Source organism: Leuciscus leuciscus (assembly GCF_965113295.1).
Source record: "Leuciscus leuciscus genome assembly, chromosome: 17".
Lineage (NCBI taxonomy): Eukaryota > Metazoa > Chordata > Actinopteri > Cypriniformes > Leuciscidae > Leuciscus > Leuciscus leuciscus.
Window position 1 is genome coordinate 1,187,501 of NC_138741.1, and position 24,231 is coordinate 1,211,731.

General features: G+C 47.0%; 1 protein-coding gene across 10 annotated transcripts in view; it reads right to left on the reverse strand.

Moving 5' to 3' along the window:
• fancm (FA complementation group M) overlaps window positions 1-24,231 on the reverse strand; it is a 69,879-nt gene that overhangs the window by 9,714 nt on the left and 35,934 nt on the right. For 7 of the 10 annotated variants that reach the window (XR_014199082.1, XR_014199083.1, XR_014199084.1 and 4 more), the window contains exons 13-20: window positions 11,328-11,486; window positions 8,094-9,342; window positions 6,924-7,003; window positions 5,488-5,559; window positions 5,331-5,411; window positions 3,030-3,186; window positions 2,265-2,371; window positions 1,815-2,174 (exon numbers count right to left, since the gene is read on the reverse strand). Coding sequence is in view for 7 of the 10 variants with exons in the window: in XM_082142421.1 (XP_081998547.1) it covers window positions 1,815-2,174; window positions 2,265-2,371; window positions 3,030-3,186; window positions 5,331-5,411; window positions 5,488-5,559; window positions 6,924-7,003; window positions 8,094-9,342; window positions 11,328-11,486 (2,265 nt within the window). In the remaining 3 variants the exon portion in view is untranslated. The remainder of the gene's footprint in view (window positions 1-1,814; window positions 2,175-2,264; window positions 2,372-3,029; window positions 3,187-5,330; window positions 5,412-5,487; window positions 5,560-6,923; window positions 7,004-8,093; window positions 9,343-11,327; window positions 11,487-24,231) is intronic. The other 3 variants (XM_082142424.1, XM_082142423.1, XM_082142425.1) reach the window with 3 other exon arrangements.

Sequence of the window (24,231 nt, forward strand, 5' to 3'; positions counted from 1 at the left end):
CTTTACGCCCCTGCACCCAAAGCTTTGCACTGCACTTGGTGGAAACCATGGAAACCCACTCCATGAAGCTCTCTATGCACTGTTCTTGAGCTAATCTGAAGGCCACAGAAGTTTGGAGGTCTGTAGCTGTTGACTCTGCAGAAAGTTGGCGACTTCTATGCTCTGTGAGCCTCAGCATGCGCTGACCCGCTCTGTGATTTTACGCGGCCTACCACTTTGTGGCTGTTGTTCCCAATTGTTTCCACTTTGTTATAATACCACTAACAGTAGTATTTATTAGTGAGGAAATTTCACGAATGGACTTATTGCACAGGTGGCAACCGATCAAGGTACTACGCTTGAGTTTACTGAGCTCCTGAGAGCGACCTGTTCATTCACAGATGTTTGTAGAAGCGTCTGCATGCCTAGTGCTTGATTTATACAACTATGGCCATGGAAGTGATTGAAACTCCTGAAATCAATGATTTGGAGCGCTGTCCCAATACTTTTGGCATATAGTGTATGTTAGGGATGGGCATTCGATTAAATTTTCTTAGTCGATCGTCGGGAGAATTAACGATCGACTATCGATTAATCATTAATATTTTTATATTGAAATTCATTATTTCTTTAACTTTTTATAAATTAAAAATGCAATGAAAATACAAAAATACAGTTTGTTTGTCCTCGATGAGATCTTTATTACAAGAAGATCAACTTGTGGCAGTGAAACTGGACGTTCGGTAGACTTGAAGATTCCTGCGGTGCTCTAAACCAACGGAACCTGCAGCTGCGAGCCGGCGTTCTTAAACAGAGACCCATGGCCACTTCATCCGTTTTCTGTGATCGGATAGCTCTCCGCTCGTGAAAAGACCAAATCTAAATGCCCTCCGAAACGCATTCGAGACGGATTTAAATCCGATCGTTCAAACCACTTCAGGAGGAGATCTGAGACGCATTCCAGACGAAACTGGACAAGAGTAAATGCATCTGGTTGTTGAAACCACATATGTAAATTTGACTTATCCCAAAAATGATAAGAAATAAACGTGTGAGAGCGTGTTATAGGCTATATGTCATGTTATATCCAGATATGACGACGCTACTTCAACACGCATCACCACAGACGAGCATCTATTCATCAAGCCAACGTGCAAACTATCGCAAATCAAAGTGAAAGTCATTCATCAACACACAATCATCTTCATTAAAAGTAAAGAACCGAAATGATCTTACCAGGGCTGTTGCCGCAATATCTTGTTGCGGTCTTTGATTTAGACATTTTCGCTGATGATCAATAAAATGCAGCTCATATCAGTTGCTTTCGATTCGATGACGTGCAACAATTTAAATATGCATATAGCGCGGGAATTCAAGATCGGATTTATATCCGTTTTGCAAAAACACATTTATGTGACCAGGTGTAAATGGAATCGTTTTGATAAATCAGATAGCTATCCGATCTGAGAAAACGCATGAAGTTCCCATAGAACTTCTGCACCAGTCTACTGATTTCTGTTGAGAAAGATAAGCATGTTGACATGATCTGGGATCAGACGCGACCGCAACCTGGTGACAGCCAGTCCAGCCGCCGAAAACACCCGCTCTGAGGGGACTGACGTTGCCGGGATGCACAGGTACCTCCGCGCTAAAATTAATTCCATTGCTTCAAGACTCACACTACGCAACGCAACCTGCATTAGTTTAATCGATAACAAATAAACGTGATCGACGAAATTCTTAACGATCAATTATCGATCGTCGATTAATCATGCCCATCCCTAGTGTATGTAGATATGCATGATGAGCTGCTGCGTGTCTCATTGGAGTCTCACCGGTTTCTCCATGTGAAAATCGAGCTCTTCCGACAGCGAGGCCTGATCACTGAGTCTCTGCCGCTTCTGGAGACACTGAGGAACTTTAAACACAGAGTCTCGTCCCTCACACTCCTCCTCTTCCTCACTCGAGTCCTGAACACGCACAATCCGGGAGCGTTTGCTTCTCTCCGGCTGAACCGTGGCGTTCGCCGCTCGGATCCGAACCCTGCGGCGCGTGGCGTAGAGTTTCCGGCCGTCGACGTACGAGTCTTCAGCGATCAGCTCCACGGGCTCTTCATCACACACACTCCCCTCCTCATCTTCACTGCCATCAAACACAAAGCTGTCTTCTGCGTACGTCTCGTCCTGTTCTGGCACCTGTGGCTCACACAAACACAGAGTTTGACTGGATAACAGTCAAAACAAGATATGATTGTCCTGATCTTTAACAAAGCGTATGACACTCACCTGTGAGAAGACATTGACGTTATGTTTGGGTTTATACGTCATTCGAACCTGGTTCTGCACTGCTGGACTCCTCACCGACTTCAGATAGAACGCCTGCATCTCAGAGTCTGATGAAGGGAATATGACAATTTCAGAAATGAAAATGAACCTTACTTGATATTTCTTCTGAGACTGGCTTTTATTACAGGGAGAGAATAAAGACTGTGACGTACCAATCAAAAATACAGTAAAACAGTGAAATATTATTCCAGTGTAAATCATCTGTTCTCTATGTGAATATATAGTAAAGTGTAATTTATTCCTGTGATCAAAGCTGAATTTTCAGCATCATTACTCCAGTCTTCAGTGTCACATGATCCTTCACAAATCATTCTAATATGATGATTTGATGCTCAAGAAACATTTATGATTATTATCAATGTTGAAAACAGTTGTGCTGCTTCAGATTTCAGTGGAAACTGTGATACATTTTATTTTCCAGGATTCTTTGATGAATAGAAAGTTAGGATAGAATCTTTTGTAAGATCATAGATGTCTTTACTGGCACTTTTGTTCAATTCTTGTTGTATAAAAGTATTAAAAAACAAACAAACTTTTGAGCAGCCGTGTGTGTTTAGCGGATCTCACCGTTCTGACCCTGAGAGCACTGGGTAGTGTGTGTGTGTGTGTGTGTGTGTGTGTGTGTGTGTGTGTGTGTGTGTGTGTGTGTGTATGTGTGTGTGTGTGTGTGTGCGCGTGTGTGTGCGCGTGTTCAGCGGATCTCACCGTTCAGACCCTGAGAGCACTGGGTCGTGTTGACCACAAACCCCTGCAGTGAACTGTTCTGTTCATCTCCATCATCTTCATCTGACGAAACCTCTTCGTCTTCCGAGAGTTCGGCCTCCTCGTCCAGAAACTGCCGGGCCTTGCGACGCAGAACCTTCTAGAAGACATTTAATATTCAACAATATTATTGATCTGCCTGCATTGATACCATTATATAAGAACTGAACTCAGCTGGACGATGACATCACGGTTTTCTCCAGAGCGGATATATATATATATAGATAGCCTAAGGCACACCTGTGCAATAATCATGCTGTCTAATCAGCATCTTGATTTGCCACACCTGTGGAGGTGGATGGATTATCTTGGCAAAGGAGAAGTGCTCACTAACACAGATTTAGACAGATTTGTGAACAATATTTGAGAGAAATAGGCCTTTTGTGTACATAGAAAAAGTCAGCTCATGAAAAATGGGGGCAAAACAAAAGTGTTGCGTTTATAATTTTGTTCAGTGTATATAAATGAACTAAATTAATAACGTTTTTACAACAAAAATGAACCATCACTGAACTTACTTAAAGCCCATGTTGCAGGTTTTTTTTAATTTTTTTTTATTAATATAACCTTGTATGAAAATACCATGTGAAAAGTAAATGCAGGATTAAAAATTGTTTTGCAAGCATAAGGGCACAAATTTAATAGAAAACGTGACCGTTTCCTTGACCGTGTTGAAAAAACGCTTTTTTTCACCATCGCGTCATATGACGCCACATGAGGTAGTCGTTCGCCGGCTTTGCGTTCGCTCAGTGCGGAGTAGGTTGGTATTCAGTTGGAGCGGTCATGATTCAGTGTGTTTTCGGTGCTTATTGTATTTCAATTAATCATCGTCGTGGTAAATGATTGTGAATTATGGCCTGTCAGGGCATCGAGTACACAGGTTTCCGAATAAGAAAAAGGACGGTGCGATCTTCCGTGCCTGTGTGCGTTTTGTGCAGGGTAAGAGACGGGACTTCATTTCTGCTTCTGCTTTTGCTTTGAATAACGCGGTAGTGTGTAGCGTTCACTATAGACCGAATGATTATAATCCCGGCGATATGTGGACACTGTCCCGGCTACTTCATCGGGTCACCCGGTGACGGTCCGCCGTCAGCATGTGGTTCGGCCGCCGGCGGGAAACATGACGCTCACGGATCCGTCAGAGATCACATATTGTACATCTGTTTTACAAAATGTGCCTTGTCTTAATTTAATTCATTAACATATCCTACATAAACTTGTAATGCATTTATGTGTTTGTTATTAGTCTGTAGCCAACACTTATTATTATATATATAATATATTATGTTCTATATTTCATTTTCAATCTGTACAAACCGACTTTAATGTTTGTGTTGGCTGTTTCTACATATAAAGTTTTTATACAGTAAGACAGTTGTGATTGTGATCATTTTTTGTATTCATCGTCACCAAATGGGTCAAATCAAAGCCTTTATAAAGTCCCTCTTCCTCTGGAAACTGTCTCCTAATGGCTGACACACACAGCACATGCAGGTAAGGGTCTAAATACTAGCTTTGCCATTGCCTGATACATGATGATAATAATCTGTACAGTATTGTGATCTGAGCATAGTGTTGTACATATCGTCGGCTAACGTGAATACATCTATAAGCTAACGCTGTTCTCTCGCCCTGTTCTCCTCACACCACAACTCACCGTTGTTCTGTCTAACCCTGGCCTGTCCTGCTCACTTGGCTTCATATCAGGCTCATAATTATATGATATCATCATATATATCAATTATATGAATTATATATATCATACGAGTAAACATTTAGGCTACAATTCCCCCAGCTTTCCGAGCTGTCATTGCGATCCATTGCTTTCCTATTGTTTACTTTGACCGCTCTACCTCATGTTGCGTCACTTCCGGTTCGGCGGTTTTCAAATGCGGAAGTAAAATTTTCTCACAAAAACGACTCCAGAAGCCTAAATAGCGTTTTATAAGTATATGTTTATATTTAAATCTAGTTCCTACATTATTTTTCTATACATTGGCTTACTGGGTATTCTAACCTGCAACATGGGCTTTAAGCTGGACTATGATGCTGTTTTCTTCTGGAAACAAACTTTGTTGCATTATTTTCCTGTTATCTCTGTAAAGTTGCTTTGAAACAGTCAGTATTGTATAAAGCGCTGTATAAATAAAGGTGACTTGACACAGTAAATGATGCGTGATAATCAAAGGCATGGCGCTTCTTCTGTGTGTTTGGGTGTTCGTGTTCCAGTGGTGTGTGACGTACGTGAGGCTTTCTGCCGTGACGGGGCTTCACGTCTCTGGGCCGATGAAGAGTGACCTCCTGAAAATCATCACTGTCCTCCGACTGAAAAACAGAAGGACTAAATAAAAACGATGGCGAAAACACGTCGTTCACGCGAGCTACTGAACCGCAGTCATACCGTGTTTAACGCAGCGGCGGGTTTCCTGCGAGCCTGAACGGGAGACTCCACGTCACTGCAGATCTTTGACTGCTGTGGAAACACACACACACACACGTTTGGCATCACTTCTAAATCGCTCTTTATCTCAGCATGAGAAACTTGCTGCTTTCATCCAAAGATGCAAATTAAACTTGTGTGAATAGTCAGAATATGGCATAAACTTCTGCATATCAAGCCAGTGGCCGTTTCTCAATATGCGTTCTTGTCTGTACTTGTGTTCTTGTGAACTTGTGAAACGTCATCATTCGCTGCCCAAGTACTGTCCCAATACACAAGTTTGCATTTTGGCAAGAACGGTTAAAAATCCCGGAAGTGTTCTTGACACGCCCATTTTACAGAGGATGCAGCGGTTGGTAACTTGTGTGAACTTGACGGCAGAAATATCCCAGCATTCATTTCGGCATTCGAGGAAGGAGTTATGTTTGGGTTATTTAAACCCATTATTTAACCCGTTTAAACCGTTATTTAAATCGCGTTATGTTTGGGTACTGCAGACGGCGTCTGTGCGGGGGTATTATTGCGCAATACCAGCAAGAACACATCGTCTCAAACTGTCAACAGCGTTCTGTGTGTTCGTCACCTTGTGAGTTCATTCTTCCAAGAACAACTAGCAAGAGCGTTCTCCCCAAGAACACAAGTCCGTTCTTTGCATTCTTGGTTTTGAGAAACAGCCAGTGTTTCCATCCATGTTTCAAGAGAACAAAATCGTCACTTCCTGGGAAACTGGCGCAAAATATCAGTAGAGATAGAACAAACAGTGAAGCCCGTGACTCTTCTCTCCTACATAAGAAATTACTATTAACGCAATCAATTAATGCAATTGTGAGAGACATTATGATACTAAACGCTTTACAATAAGGTCCCATTAACTAACATTTAACTAACAATGAGCAAAGCATTTGTTACAGAATGTATTAATCTTAGTTGATAAAATAAAGCTGTGTCAGCTCAGATCCATTAAACAATATTAACAGATACAACTTTTGATTTTAATAATGACTCAGTAAATGATAAAAGTATCATTAACTAAGATTAATAAATGATTAGAAGTGTTAACTAACATCAACCAATGGAAGCTGACTGTAAAGTGTCACCAAATCATTCTGATGACAGACTTTGACTTTGCGTTTCATTTGAGATGCTGCGATGCCATTGGTCCGCTGGTTACTCCAGTTATCCAATCACAGCCTCTGCTGAGTCACATGAGGTTTGAGGGATTTATTCAGTAAAAGTGTTTCCATCTTAGTTTATGTCCATGACATCTTATCAGATAAAAAAAATGATCCGCCTATAATGAGAGCATGTGTTTTTTATGAGCATTTTAAGTGCATCTTAGTGTTTATGTGGAGGGAAACAGAGCTAGTGTCACATGACCAATCTCACAGCAATCTGACCTCTGGAGAAAACACCGGATTGGCTTTTTGAACTGAAGTCCGGAGAGGCGCCTCACCCTCGCTGTCGCTGCTCAACACACCTGAAACACACACACACAACCGGTTCTTCAGCTTATGGTTCGTCCTAGAAAACCAGCTTTGCATAAAGAGGAAGCCGTACAGGGTTTGTGGGGTGTGGCGGTTTGTACGTGTGTTGTACAGCAGAGGGAAAAACTAAACAAAACAGCTTCTTTATTACACACTGGTTACTAAACAAACTCAAAAGTCTGTCAATACTGCCACAAAACACTCAGAAGAATTATTAGAATTAGATGCAAAATACAGTATATTATATTCCAGTCAGCATTATCGCGGTCACATGTGTGACACATGCATGTCTGATCATTTCTGTGCTTTTGGGGTTTTCTCCACTTTGTAAGTTGTTACACTTGTGGTGTTTCATGTCAAAAATGAGTGGCCAACAAAAAATAGCTTCTAAATCTCAGGTTATGCCACATTATCACCAAATACTGGACTCAATCTTTTAGTTAACTTGTGTTCTTTCCGTTTCGTGTTTCAGTTGAATCTCCTTTATTAGCGTGATACAGAGATAACAGGAAAATAGAAGTAGAAGAAAATAGCGTCACAGTCCAGCTTAAGCAAGTTCAGTGATGGTTCATTTTTGTTGTAAAAAAGTTATTTATTATTTATTATTTTTAATTTAGTTCATTTATATGAATATACTTCATATACGAGCAGCTGTGAAAAATATGATACAGCGGTGTTTTGCCAGATGAGAAGTTTATCTATGCATCATCTTTATATCTCTTTTAATTCCTTTTATAACCGTTTTAATTTTATTTTGTGATTAATTTAATTCCTTTCTGTGTAAAGCACTTTGAATTACCCTAGTGTGAAATGTGCTATATTAATAAACTTGCCTTGCCTATATCTGAGCGGAAGAAGCTTGACTGAACCTTTTCCCTGGTAAACTGAGGAGCGTAAACACGAGGTCTGCGATCACTCAGATCCAAACACACACACTAAACCTGTGCTAACGGGAAGAAAACCCAGTTGACTAAAAGATTGAATCCAGTTTTTGATGATAATATAGTATGATGAGGGATTAACACGGCCAGACTTGTTTGACTGGGAACATCATTAGGCTAGCATGAATGGAGTGACCCTGACCTGCAGCACACACTCGTCCACCTGCACTGGAGAGACCCCGGTGGAACAGCTCTGTCCTCAGAGAGGGAGTGGTCTGACTCGGGAACACACGGCTCCTCTGACCCGGGAACACACGGTTCGGTGTGGAAGCGCTGGGTCTCGTCTCCGGACTCCTCGGATCAGAGACCAGCGATCGCTCACATGTCCCGGTTCCTGCGACCGGACGAGGACGAGACGTCGCGTCGACACACTCCTCCTCCTCGGACTCAAACCCCAGGTCAAAGTTGACAGAGAAGAAGTCCTGCGAGCAGTGGAACACCTGATCGGATCCTGTGTCGTGCTCGTCAGCCTGCTCTCCTTCAGGTCCAGTGCTCTTATCTGGCGTCCGGATATCAGGAACGCTTAGCTGAAGGAAAGCCTCATCGTCTCCGAACAGGTCCAGGCTGTCCTGCTCTTCCCGATGCTCTTCCCGTTCCTCTTCCCGATGCTCTTCCCGATGCTTTTCCCGTTCCTCTTCCCGATGCCCTTCCCGTTTCTCTTCCCGATGCTCTTCCCGTGCCGCTTCCCGATGCTCTTCCCGTTCCTCTTCCCAATGCTTTTCCCGTTCCTCTTCTCGATGCTCTTCCCGTTCCTTTTCCCGATGCTCTTCTCGATGCTCTTCCCGTTCCTCCTCGGCTCTGGTGAAGGCCTCATCGTCATCGTCGTCGAACAGCTCGTCCCAGCCCGGAGAAAGAGCCCTGGGATCCTCACGTTCTCTGTTAGCCGATGCCAGGCTGAACGTCACCTGGAACTCATCAGAAATCGTGTCCTTTGGGAAAACGCAGAGGTCTGGGAGCCTGAACCCCTGCGGGGGCGATCCGGACAGCAGATCCTCCACATCGGCCAGGATCATCTGAAAGGCTTTGGTTGTGAGACTGTGACGGCAGCGTTTCGGACTGAGGCTCTGCTCCGGCTGGTAGAACATGTGCTGTAGATCCGAGCTCTCGTCCTCGGGATCTCCCAGCAAACAGTCCAGACACTCGTGCTGGGATGACGGATGCGACTCGGGATCGACTCGCTCATGTGTGTCGAGCCAGTTCTCTGCGCTTAGGATCGGCCTCACAGACGTCGTGCCGATCTCTCCTCGCTGATCCTCAGAACGAGACTCCGTGTGGGATTTTGTCCTCTTCTTCCGAGGGATTCTGTCGGCGTCTGGTTCCGTTGTTCTTCCGCCGTGAACATCCTCTTCCTGGAGATGCAGCGCGAGCTCAGACTCAAAACTACAGTCGCCCTGTGAGGACAGAAGACCTCCATCAATCTGACGGAATCATCCATCATAGCAATAATTATTATATATTTAAATACATATATACAAATAAATATGAAAAAAACATAAAAATGTGTGTGTGTGTGTAATGCATGTGTATATAAAATGTTGCGTATAGGAAATATTTATTTACATACACACATATACATATATATACAAATATTAAATTGAAATATATAAATAAATATAAATAAAAACACACACACATATACATGTGATATAAATTGAAATATATATATGTGTGTATGTATACGTGTGTGCATAACATATAAACATATTTAATAAATATAATATAAAAATAAAACAATTCTGATTTGATGCCGATATATAATAAGATAAAAGTATCTGCTAAATGATAAAGGTCATGTAAATCAAACCTATTCATTATAATGGCCAAACGAGATGCACATAAAACATCTTTAATGAACTTATTTTCACAATATTTAATCAAATGCTCTATTTGATCAATTAACGAGTGAGAGAATGACTCTGTGCTATTGGCTGATGAGAGTCTGAGAGGGTCATGTGACTGATCAACAGTCTGTCAGTGACTGGTTTGTAACCATTCAAACACGTGACGTCCTGCTTCTGCATCTAGTTATGATACAGCTATATCAACTGCAACTGAAGCTTTAATATTCTAAATATAAAACATAAACTAGTGCTTAACATCATAACGAGGTCATCATGTGACGCATCATGTGGAACGGGCCGAAGACAACAGATGCTTTATGTGAGTCTGACTCACACGATGTAGTCATGAATCATCAGTATAATAACTGTTCAACACATTATCTGAAAAATGAGCCTCTTAGAGAGAGTAGTTACAGCAGAAACACACAAGCAGAAACACACAAACTCGAGCAGAAACACACACACACACACACACACACACTCGAGCAGAAACACACACACACTCGAGCAGAAACACACACACACTCGAGCAGAAACACACACACACACACACACTCGAGCAGAAACACACACACACACACACTCGAGCAGAAACACACACACACTCGAGCAGAAACACACACACTCGAGCGGATCTCCTTCTTCTGCGCGGCGCCGATGCGCTTCTTCAGCCGCTGGTCACACAGACTGAACCCGAGCAGGAGAACCCGGAGAGATGTAGGTCACTCAGACGACCCACTTCCAGAGCTTATGCAACTGTTCCGAGAAGCGTTACATAAGAGCGCATGTATAGAACTGATGACACCACTCTCTCTCTGACGTCACACACACACAGCCATGAATCACGTCCATCGCCTTTCTCCCATTACATCTTTTACTAATCATCATCAATTAGGTTTCATTCGGTGTAAAATACTCATAATCAAGTCTATTTGTAATCTTGACCAAACACATTATCACGTCATCACCTTCATTTATACAGCGCTTTAACAATATAGATCACAGCATCTTTACAGTGATAACAGAAGATTACAGTAACAGAGAGTGTTTAGGCTTTACAGCAGCTCTAGAATACAGTTATTGTCCAGATAAAGTCCATTATGGTTGAGGCTTCTGTATCTGGTCGCTGTTCAGGGATATTGTGACAGAAATTAATGTTACGTTGGTGTTTTTGTTTCAGCGCCAAATCAAAATCTCATCGGAAGCTTAACGTCTGATTTGGAAGAACTTGTTCAGACACAGCTTTGATTCTCTAGCATGATTGTGTTCTGGTGTTTCGCTCCAGCTGCGTCTGACACCGGAGTCGAGAGGAAACCTGCCGTTAACACACTCCTGTTCTCTTACTTACAACCTTACGAAATATAAACATTTCTGAAAATCAATTCAGCTAATGGGCAGAAGAGACACTGAGACATGAAGCAAGAGTTCAAACACTCTTCACCTTGACAACTAAGACTCTGAGATCCGTATCAGGACACAAGGCGCGCGTGTGTGTGTGTGTGTGTGTGTGTGTGTGTGTGTGTGAGACAGCTCACCTGCTCCTCCTGCCTCAGTCTGTCGATCAGCTCCATGATGTTGGTGAAATGAAGGCATCGTTCTGAATGTCCGACACTGTGTGTGTGAAGCGGCCGGTTCTGCCAGTGCCTCCACTCCCACAGGGACAGCTCTCTGATGGGCCCCGAAACACTCGGCTCCTGCACACACACACACACAACATTCAGGCCCCGAAACACTCGGCTCCTGCACACACACACACACAACATTCAGGCCCCGAAACACTCGGCTCCTGCACACACACACACACACACACACAACATTCAGGCCCCGAAACACTCGGCTCCTGCACACACACACACACAACATTCAGGCCCCGAAACACTCGGCTCCTGCACACACACTCACACACACACAACATTCAGGCCCCGAAACACTCGGCTCCTGCACACACACTCACACACACACAACATTCAGGCCCCGAAACACTCGGCTCCTGCACACACACTCACACACACACAACATTCAGGCCCCGAAACACTCGGCTCCTGCACTCACACACACACAACATTCAGGCCCCGAAACACTCGGCTACTGCACACACACACACACAACATTCAGGCCCCGAAACACTCGGCTCCTGCACACACACACACAACATTCAGGCCCCGAAACACTCGGCTCCTGCACACACACACAACATTCAGGCCCCGAAACACTCGGCTCCTGCACACAAACAACATTCAGGCCCCGAAACACTCGGCTCCTGCACACACACACACACAACATTCAGGCCCCGAAACACTCGGCTCCTGCACACACACACACACAACATTCAGGCCCCGAAACACTCGGCTCCTGCACACACACACACAACATTCAGGCCCCGAAACACTCGGCTCCTGCACACACACACACACACAACATTTAGGCCCCGAAGCACTCGGCTCCTGCACACACACACACAACATTTAGGCCCCGAAACACTCGGCTCCTGCACTCACACACACACAACATTCAGGCCCCGAAACACTCGGCTCCTGCACACACACACACACAACATTTAGGCCCCGAAACACTCGGCTCCTGCACACACACACACACACAACATTCAGGCCCCGAAACACTCGGCTCCTGCACTCACACACACACAACATTTAGGCCCCGAAACACTCGGCTCCTGCACTCACACACACACAACATTTAGGCCCCGAAACACTCGGCTCCTGCACACACACACACACAACATTCAGGCCCCGAAACACTCGGCTCCTGCACTCACACACACACAACATTTAGGCCCCGAAACACTCGGCTCCTGCACTCACACACACACAACATTTAGGCCCCGAAACACTCGGCTCCTGCACACACACACACACAACATTCAGGCCCCGAAACACTCGGCTCCTGCACACACACACACAACATTTAGGCCCCGAAGCACTCGGCTCCTGCACACACACACACAACATTTAGGCCCCGAAACACTCGGCTCCTGCACACACACACACACAACATTCAGGCCCCGAAACACTCGGCTCCTGCACACACACACACAACATTTAGGCCCCGAAACACTCGGCTCCTGCACTCACACACACACAACATTCAGGCCCCGAAACACTCGGCTCCTGCACACACACACACACACAACATTCAGGCCCCGAAACACTCGGCTCCTGCACACACACACACACACACACACACACACACACACACAACATTTAGGCCCCGAAACACTCGACTCCTGCACACACACACACAACATTCAGGCCCCGAAACACTCGGCTCCTGCACACACACACACACAACATTTAGGCCCCGAAACACTCGGCTCCTGCACACACACACACAACATTTAGGCCCCGAAACACTCGGCTCCTGCACACACACACACACACACACAACATTTAGGCCCCGAAACACTCGGCTCCTGCACACACACACACAACATTTAGGCCCCGAAACACTCGGCTCCTGCACACACACACAGACACACACAACATTTAGGCCCCGAAACACTCGGCTCCTGCACTCACACACACACAACATTCAGGCCCCGAAACACTCGGCTCCTGCACACACACACACACACAACATTCAGGCCCCGAAACACTCGGCTCCTGCACTCACACACACACAACATTTAGGCCCCGAAACACTCGGCTCCTGCACTCACACACACACAACATTTAGGCCCCGAAACACTCGGCTCCTGCACTCACACACACACAACATTTAGGCCCCGAAGCACTCGGCTCCTGCACACACACACACAACATTTAGGCCCCGAAACACTCGGCTCCTGCACACACACACACACAACATTCAGGCCCCGAAACACTCGGCTCCTGCACACACACACACAACATTCAGGCCCCGAAACACTCGGCTCCTGCACACACACACACACACAACATTCAGGCCCCGAAACACTCGGCTCCTGCACACACACACACACACACAACATTTAGGCCCCGAAACACTCGACTCCTGCACACACACACACAACATTCAGGCCCCGAAACACTCGGCTCCTGCACACACACACACACACACACAACATTCAGGCCCCGAAACACTCGGCTCCTGCACACACACACACACAACATTCAGGCCTCGAAACACTCGGCTCCTGCACACACACACACACAACATTTAGGCCCCGAAACACTCGGCTCCTGCACACACACACACACAACATTCAGGCCCCGAAACACTCGGCTCCTGCACACACACACACACACACAACATTTAGGCCCCGAAATACTCGGCTCCTGCACACACACACACACAACATTCAGGCCCCGAAACACTCGGCTCCTGCACACACACACACAACATTCAGGCCTCGAAACACTCGGCTCCTGCACACACACACACACAACATTCAGGCCCCGAAACACTCGGCTCCTGCACTCACACACACACAACATTCAGGCCCCGAAACACTCGGCTCCTGCACACACACAACACACACACACAACATTTAGGCCCCGAAACACTCGGCTCCTGCACACACACACACACACAACATTCAGGCCCCGAAACACTCGGCTCCTGCACACACACACACACAACATTCAGGCCCCGAAACACTCGGCTCCTGCATACACACACACAACATTCAGGCCTCGAAACACTCGGCTCCTGCACACACACACACACAACATTCAGGCCCCGAAACACTCGGCTCCTGCACTCACACACACACAACATTCAGGCCCCGAAACACTCGGCTCCTGCACACACACAACACACACACACAACATTTAGGCCCCGAAACACTCGGCTCCTGCACACACACACACACAACATTCAGGCCCCGAAACACTCGGCTCCTGCACACACACACACACAACATTCAGGCCTCGAAACACTCGGCTCCTGCACACACACACACACAACATTCAGGCCCCGAAACACTCGGCTCCTGCACACACACAACACACACACACAACATTTAGGCCCCGAAACACTCGGCTCCTGCACACACACACACACACACACAACATTCAGGCCCCGAAACACTCGGCTCCTGCACACACACACACACACACACAACATTCAGGCCCCGAAACACTCGGCTCCTGCACACACACACACACAACATTCAGGCCCCGAAACACTCGGCTCCTGCACACACACACACACAACATTTAGGCCCCGAAACACTCGGCTCCTGCACACACACACACACAACATTTAGGCCCCGAAACACTCGGCTCCTGCACACACACACACACAACATTCAGGCCCCGAAACACTCGGCTCCTGCACACACACACACAACATTCAGGCCCCGAAACACTCGGCTCCTGCACACACACACACACAACATTCAGGCCTCGAAACACTCGGCTCCTGCACACACACACACACAACATTCAGGCCCCGAAACACTCGGCTCCTGCACACACACACACACAACATTCAGGCCTCGAAACACTCGGCTCCTGCACTCACACACACACAACATTCAGGCCCCGAAACACTCGGCTCCTGCACACACACAACACACACACACAACATTTAGGCCCCGAAACACTCGGCTCCTGCACACACACACACACACACACAACATTCAGGCCCCGAAACACTCGGCTCCTGCACACACACACACACACACACAACATTCAGGCCCCGAAACACTCGGCTCCTGCACACACACACACACAACATTCAGGCCCCGAAACACTCGGCTCCTGCACACACACACACAACATTCAGGCCTCGAAACACTCGGCTCCTGCACACACACACACACAACATTCAGGCCTCGAAACACTCGGCTCCTGCACACACACACACACAACATTCAGGCCCCGAAACACTCGGCTCCTGCACACACACACACAACATTCAGGACCCGAAACACTCGGCTCCTGCACACACACACACACAACATTCAGGCCCCGAAACACTCGGCTCCTGCACACACACACACACACACACAACATTCAGGCCCCGAAACACTCGGCTCCTGCACACACACACACACAACATTCAGGCCCCGAAACACTCGGCTCCTGCACACACACACACAACATTCAGGCCCCGAAACACTTGGCTCCTGCACTCACACACACACTAGGGATGGGACGGTATGAAAATTTAATATCACGATAATAGTGACCAAAATTATCGCGATTATCAATATTATCACGGTTTTGTTAAAACGAGATGAAAGTGTTCAAAAAGAGTTGATGCTCACACTGAAGACATTTCAACAAGTTTTATATTTGAAAATCAACAAACAAAAAATAAAACAAGCAGCTCTATGCACTTTTTAAAGCATTTCCTTCCTTATAATGACGGTTGTCAATAGCAACGCATTATAAGACCGCGCACATGCATTGTAACGGCCACCTAGTGTTAAGTAGTGTTCATGACATGAATGTGGATGTGCCTTTAAGATAACTTCTTCTATGGTGTACGTTATTGTATCCATGCTGTTTTTATGTGAGCGCGCACGCACAGTGAGAGTGAGATTGATCACGCAAAGAGGAAGATGACCGCTCTACTGCTGACCGTTGTTTTATTATAATGTGTTTACTTTGATTTGTAGCATGTTTTAGAGTTTTCTTTTCCCTTTTAACATTCGCTCTTCGACATGTATGTGAAGAGTGTGCTTAACTGAGAGAAAACATCTATAAAAGTCTCGTGGAACTACCAGTTCATTTGCACTGTCTTGTCTTGTATTCTTCATCTGGGCAGACTTCAAACTCTCTGACAGACGTTACACCATGTATCACAATGGACGCGCTCTCTCGTTTCATTTAAATACAACTTGCCGTCTTGTGTCTCCGTTTTTAATTGTATTGAAAATTAATAAATCAGAGTTGATTTATTGTTTACAGAGTTTGATAATATTGTTGTGATCATCTTGTCTGAACGATTGTTTTGTACGCTGTACATGATTTATAAAAAGGTAAGAAAACATTAATCCCAATTCAATGTCCCCGTAATTAGCCTATGTGGTAAAAAAAAAAAAAAAATCGGTGTAATAAGTGTATATTGAATATAAATTAGTATCCCTTAAATGTCACTCTTAATAGTCTTGTTTGAACTTGTTCGTTCGTTCGTCTTTGGCTAAGCCACTTGCTGCGAACTTTTCTTTGCGGAAGCCTCACGTTTATTGATATAAAATAGTTCAACTTAAAACAACATTTCATGCCCAATTATTTCCCAGACGTAGTTTTGGTATTGAGGTCAAAGTTAACTTGCGTTCGCTATACAACAGTCGGTGATGGTCACACAAGAGGACTCGGCAGATCTGAAGTTTCCCCCTATTGCAGCGACTTTTTCTTGTGCATGTTCTGCTGACAGGGTGACCATCCTCGATTAAGTTTCCCTCTGGACTTTTATTAAAGCCAAAATATGACCACACATCAGAACTGGTTCTTTTAAAAGGCTGAAAAATCTCCCGAGCACGGTCACTGCCTTCCGCAATTCCTTCTTGAATAAAAAAAAAATAACATTGCGCGCTGCGCCTGCGTCAGACTGTTGCTGGCTGAACAGGATCTAAAATCACGATAATCAAACACGGTTTTAATGATAATTAAATTTTAAACGATATTACTAACCGTCAGTACATTTTATCGTGGTTTATCATGAAACCGGTAATCGTCCCATCCCTAACACACACAAACTTTAAGGCCCCGAAACACTCGGCTCCTGCACACACACACACACACACAACATTCAGGCCCCGAAACACTCGGCTCCTGCACACACACACACACACAAACTTTAAGGCCCCGAAACACTCGGCTCCTGCACACACACACACAACATTTAGGCCCCGAAACACTCGGCTCCTGCACACACACACACAACATTTAGGCCCCGAAACACTCGGCTCCTGCACACACACACACACACACAACATTCAGGCCCCGAAACACTCGGCTCCTGCACACACACACACACACACACAACATTCAGGCCCCGAAACACTCGGCTCCTGCACACACACACACACACACAACATTCAGGCCCCGAAACACTCGGCTCCTGCACACACACACACACACAACATTCAGGCCCCGAAACACTCGGCTCCTGCACACACACACACACAACATTTAGGCCCCGAAACACTCGGCTCCTGCACACACACACACAACATTCAGGCCCCGAAACACTCGGCTCCTGCACACACACACACACAACATTTAGGCCCCGAAACACTCGGCTCCTGCACACACACACACAACATTTAGGCCCCGAAACACTCGGCTCCTGCACACACACACACACAACATTTAGGCCCCGAAACACTCGGCTCCTGCACACACACACACACACACCATTTAGGCCCCGAAACACTCGGCTCCTGCACACACACACACACACACACAACATTCAGGCCCCGAAACACTCGGCTCCTGCACACACACACAACATTCAGGCCCCGAAACACTCGGCTCCTGCACACACACACAACATTTAGGCCCCGAAACACTCGGCTCCTGCACACACACACACACAACATTTAGGCCCCGAAACACTCGGCTCCTGCACACACACACACACACAACATTTAGGCCCCGAAACACTCGGCTCCTGCACACACACACAACATTCAGGCCCCGAAACACTCGGCTCCTGCACACACACACAACATTTAGGCCCCGAAACACTCGGCTCCTGCACACACACACACAACATTTAGGCCCCGAAACACTCGGCTCCTGCACACACACACACACAACATTTAGGCCCCGAAACACTCGGCTCCTGCACACACACACACACAACATTTAGGCCCCGAAACACTCGGCTCCTGCACACACACACACACACCATTTAGGCCCCGAAAAACTCGGCTCCTGCACACACACTCACACACAACATTCAGGCCCCGAAACACTCGGCTCCTGCACACACACACACCATTTAGGCCCCGAAACACTCGGCTCCTGCACACACACACACACACACCATTTAGGCCCCGAAACACTCGGCTCCTGCACACACACACACACAACATTTAGGCCCCGAAACACTCGGCTCCTGCACACACACACACACACCATTTAGGCCCCGAAAAACTCGGCTCCTGCACACACACTCACACACAACATTCAGGCCCCGAAACACTCGGCTCCTGCACACACACACACACAACATTCAGGCCCCGAAACACTCGGCTCCTGCACACACACACACAACATTCAGGCCCCGAAACACTCGGCTCCTGCACACACACACACACAACATTCAGGCCCCGAAACACTCGGCTCCTGCACACACACACACAACATTTAGGCCCCGAAACACTCGGCTCCTGCACACACACACACACACCATTTAGGCCCCGAAACACTCGGCTCCTGCACACACACACACACACCATTTAGGCCCCGAAACACTCGGCTCCTGCACACACACACACACAACATTTAGGCCCCGAAACACTCGGCTCCTGCACACACACACACACACCATTTAGGCCCCGAAACACTCGGCTCCTGCACACACACACACACACAACATTCAGGCCCCGAAACACTCGGCTCCTGCACACACACACACACACAACATTCAGGCCCCGAAACACTCGGCTCCTGCACTCACACACACACACACACACAACATTCAGGCCCCGAAACACTCGGCTCCTGCACACACACACACACACAACATTTAGGCCCCGAAACACTCGGCTCCTGCACACACACACACACACACAACATTCAGGCCCCGAAATACTCGGCTCCTGCACACACACACAACATTTAGGCCCCGAAACACTCGGCTCCTGCACACACACACACACAACATTCAGGCCCTGAAACACTTGGCTCCTGCACACACACACACACACACACACAAACAACCACAACATTTAGGCCCCGAAACACTCGGCTCCTGCACACACACACACACACACACACACACACAACATTCAGGCCCCGAAACACTCGGCTCCTGCACTCACACACACACACACACACACACACACAACATTCAGGCCCCGAAACACTCGGCTCCTGCACTCACACACACACACACAACATTCAGGCCCCGAAACACTCGGCTCCTGCACTCACACACACACACACACACACACACACCATTTAGGCCCCGAAACACTCGGCTCCTGCACACACACACACACAACATTCAGGCCCCGAAACACTCGGCTCCTGCACACACACACACACACAACATTCAGGCCCCGAAACACTCGGCTCCTGCACACACACAACATTCAGGCCCCGAAACACTCGGCTCCTGCACACACACACACACACAACATTCAGGCCCCGAAACACTCGGCTCCTGCACACACACAACATTCAGGCCCCGAAACACTCGGCTCCTGCACACACACACACACAACATTCAGGCCCCGAAACACTCGGCTCCTGCACACACACACACACAACATTCAGGCCCCGAAACACTCGGCTCCTGCACACACACACACACATTCAGGCCCCGGAACACTCGGCTCCTGCACACACACACACACAACATTCAGGCCCCGAAACACTCGGCTCCTGCACTCACACACACACACACACACACACACAACATTCAGGCCCCGAAACACTCGGCTCCTGCACACACACACACACACACACACACACACAACATTCAGGCCCCGAAACACTCGGCTCCTGCACACACACACACACAACATTTAGGCCCCGAAACACTCGGCTCCTGCACACACACACACACAACATTTAGGCCCCGAAACACTCGGCTCCTGCACACACACACACACAACATTCAGGCCCCGAAACACTCGGCTCCTGCACTCACACACACACAACATTTAGGCCCCGAAACACTCGGCTCCTGCACACACACAACATTTAGGCCCCGAAACACTCGGCTCCTGCACACACACACACACAACATTTAGGCCCCGAAACACTCGGCTCCTGCACACACACACACACAACATTTAGGCCCCGAAACACTCGGCTCCTGCACACACACACACACAACATTTAGGCCCCGAAACACTCGGCTCCTGCACACACACACACACACACAACATTTAGGCCCCGAAACACTCGGCTCCTGCACACACACACACACAACATTTAGGCCCCGAAACACTCGGCTCCTGCACACACACACACAAACAACATTTAGGCCCCGAAACACTCGGCTCCTGCACACACACACAACATTTAGGCCCCGAAACACTCGGCTCCTGCACACACACACACACACAACATTTAGGCCCCGAAACACTCGGCTCCTGCACACACACACACACACACACACAACATTTAGGCCCCGAAACACTCGGCTCCTGCACACACACACACACACACACAACATTCAGGCCCCGAAACACTCGGCTCCTGCACACACACACACACACACACAACATTCAGGCCCCGAAACACTCGGCTCCTGCACACACACACACACAACATTCAGGCCCCGAAACACTCGGCTCCTGCACACACACACACACAACATTCAGGCCCCGAAACACTCGGCTCCTGCACACACACACACACACACACACAACATTCAGGCCCCGAAACACTCGGCTCCTGCACACACACACACACAACATTCAGGCCCCGAAACACTCGGCTCCTGCACACACACACACACAACATTCAGGCCCCGAAACACTCGGCTCCTGCACACACACACACACAACATTCAGGCCCCGAAACACTTGGCTCCTGCACTCACACACACACTAGGGATGGGACGGTATGAAAATTTAATATCACGATAATAGTGACCAAAATTATCGCGATTATCAATATTATCACGGTTTTGTTAAAACGAGATGAAAGTGTTCAAAAAGAGTTGATGCTCACACTGAAGACATTTCAACAAGTTTTATATTTGAAAATCAACAAACAAAAAATAAAACAAGCAGCTCTATGCACTTTTTAAAGCATTTCCTTCCTTATAATGACGGTTGTCAATAGCAACGCATTATAAGACCGCGCACATGCATTGTAACGGCCACCTAGTGTTAAGTAGTGTTCATGACATGAATGTGGATGTGCCTTTAAGATAACTTCTTCTATGGTGTACGTTATTGTATGTATGCTGTTTTTATGTGAGCGCGCACGCACAGTGAGAGTGAGATTGATCACGCAAAGAGGAAGATGACCGCTCTACTGCTGACCGTTGTTTTATTATAATGTGTTTACTTTGATTTGTAGCATGTTTTAGAGTTTTCTTTTCCCTTTTAACATTCGCTCTTCGACATGTATGTGAAGAGTGTGCTTAACTGAGAGAAAACATCTATAAAAGTCTCGTGGAACTACCAGTTCATTTGCACTGTCTTGTCTTGTATTCTTCATCTGGGCAGACTTCAAACTCTCTGACAGACGTTACACCATGTATCACAATGGACGCGCTCTCTCGTTTCATTTAAATACAACTTGCCGTCTTGTGTCTCCGTTTTTAATTGTATTGAAAATTAATAAATCAGAGTTGATTTATTGTTTACAGAGTTTGATAATATTGTTGTGATCATCTTGTCTGAACGATTGTTTTGTACGCTGTACATGATTTATAAAAAGGTAAGAAAACATTAATCCCAATTCAATGTCCCCGTAATTAGCCTATGTGGTAAAAAAAAAAAAAAAATCGGTGTAATAAGTGTATATTGAATATAAATTAGTATCCCTTAAATGTCACTCTTAATAGTCTTGTTTGAACTTGTTCGTTCGTTCGTCTTTGGCTAAGCCACTTGCTGCGAACTTTTCTTTGCGGAAGCCTCACGTTTATTGATATAAAATAGTTCAACTTAAAACAACATTTCATGCCCAATTATTTCCCAGACGTAGTTTTGGTATTGAGGTCAAAGTTAACTTGCGTTCGCTATACAACAGTCGGTGATGGTCACACAAGAGGACTCGGCAGATCTGAAGTTTCCCCCTATTGCAGCGACTTTTTCTTGTGCATGTTCTGCTGACAGGGTGACCATCCTCGATTAAGTTTCCCTCTGGACTTTTGTTAAAGCCAAAATATGACCACACATCAGAACTGGTTCTTTTAAAAGGCTGAAAAATCTCCCGAGCACGGTCACTGCCTTCCGCAATTCCTTCTTGAATAAAAAAAAAATAACATTGCGCGCTGCGCCTGCGTCAGACTGTTGCTGGCTGAACAGGATCTAAAATCACGATAATCAAACACGGTTTTAATGATAATTAAATTTTAAACGATATTACTAACCGTCAGTACATTTTATCGTGGTTTATCATGAAACTGGTAATCGTCCCATCCCTAACACACACAAACTTTAAGGCCCCGAAACACTCGGCTCCTGCACACACACACACACACACAACATTCAGGCCCCGAAACACTCGGCTCCTGCACACACACACACACAACATTTAGGCCCCGAAACACTCGGCTCCTGCACACACACACACACACACAACATTCAGGCCCCGAAACACTCGGCTCCTGCACACACACACACACACACAACATTCAGGCCCCGAAACACTCGGCTCCTGCACACACACACACACAAACAACATTTAGGCCCCGAAACACTCGGCTCCTGCACACACACACACACACACACACAACATTTAGGCCCCGAAACACTCGGCTCCTGCACACACACTCACACACACACACAACATTTAGGCCCCGAAACACTCGGCTCCTGCACACACACACACACAACATTTAGGCCCCGAAACACTCGGCTCCTGCACACACACACACACACAACATTCAGGCCCCGAAACACTCGGCTCCTGCACACACACACACAACATTTAGGCCCCGAAACACTCGGCTCCTGCACACACACACACACACACAACATTCAGGCCCCGAAACACTCGGCTCCTGCACACACACACACACACAACATTCAGGCCCCGAAACACTCGGCTCCTGCACACACACACACAACATTTAGGCCCCGAAACACTCGGCTCCTGCACACACACACACACACAACATTCAGGCCCCGAAACACTCGGCTCCTGCACACACACACACACACAACATTCAGGCCCCGAAACACTCGGCTCCTGCACTCACACACACACAACATTCAGGCCCCGAAACACTCGGCTCCTGCACACACACTCACACACACACACAACATTCAGGCCCCGAAACACTCGGCTCCTGCACACACACACACACAACATTTAGGCCCCGAAACACTCGGCTCCTGCACACACACACACAACATTCAGGCCCCGAAACACTCGGCTCCTGCACACACACTCACACACAACATTCAGGCCCCGAAACACTCGGCTCCTGCACACACACACACAACATTTAGGCCCCGAAACACTCGGCTCCTGCACACACACACACAACATTTAGGCCCCGAAACACTCGGCTCCTGCACACACACACACAACATTTAGGCCCCGAAACACTCGGCTCCTGCACACACACACACACAACATTCAGGCCCCGAAACACTCGGCTCCTGCACACACACTCACACACAAC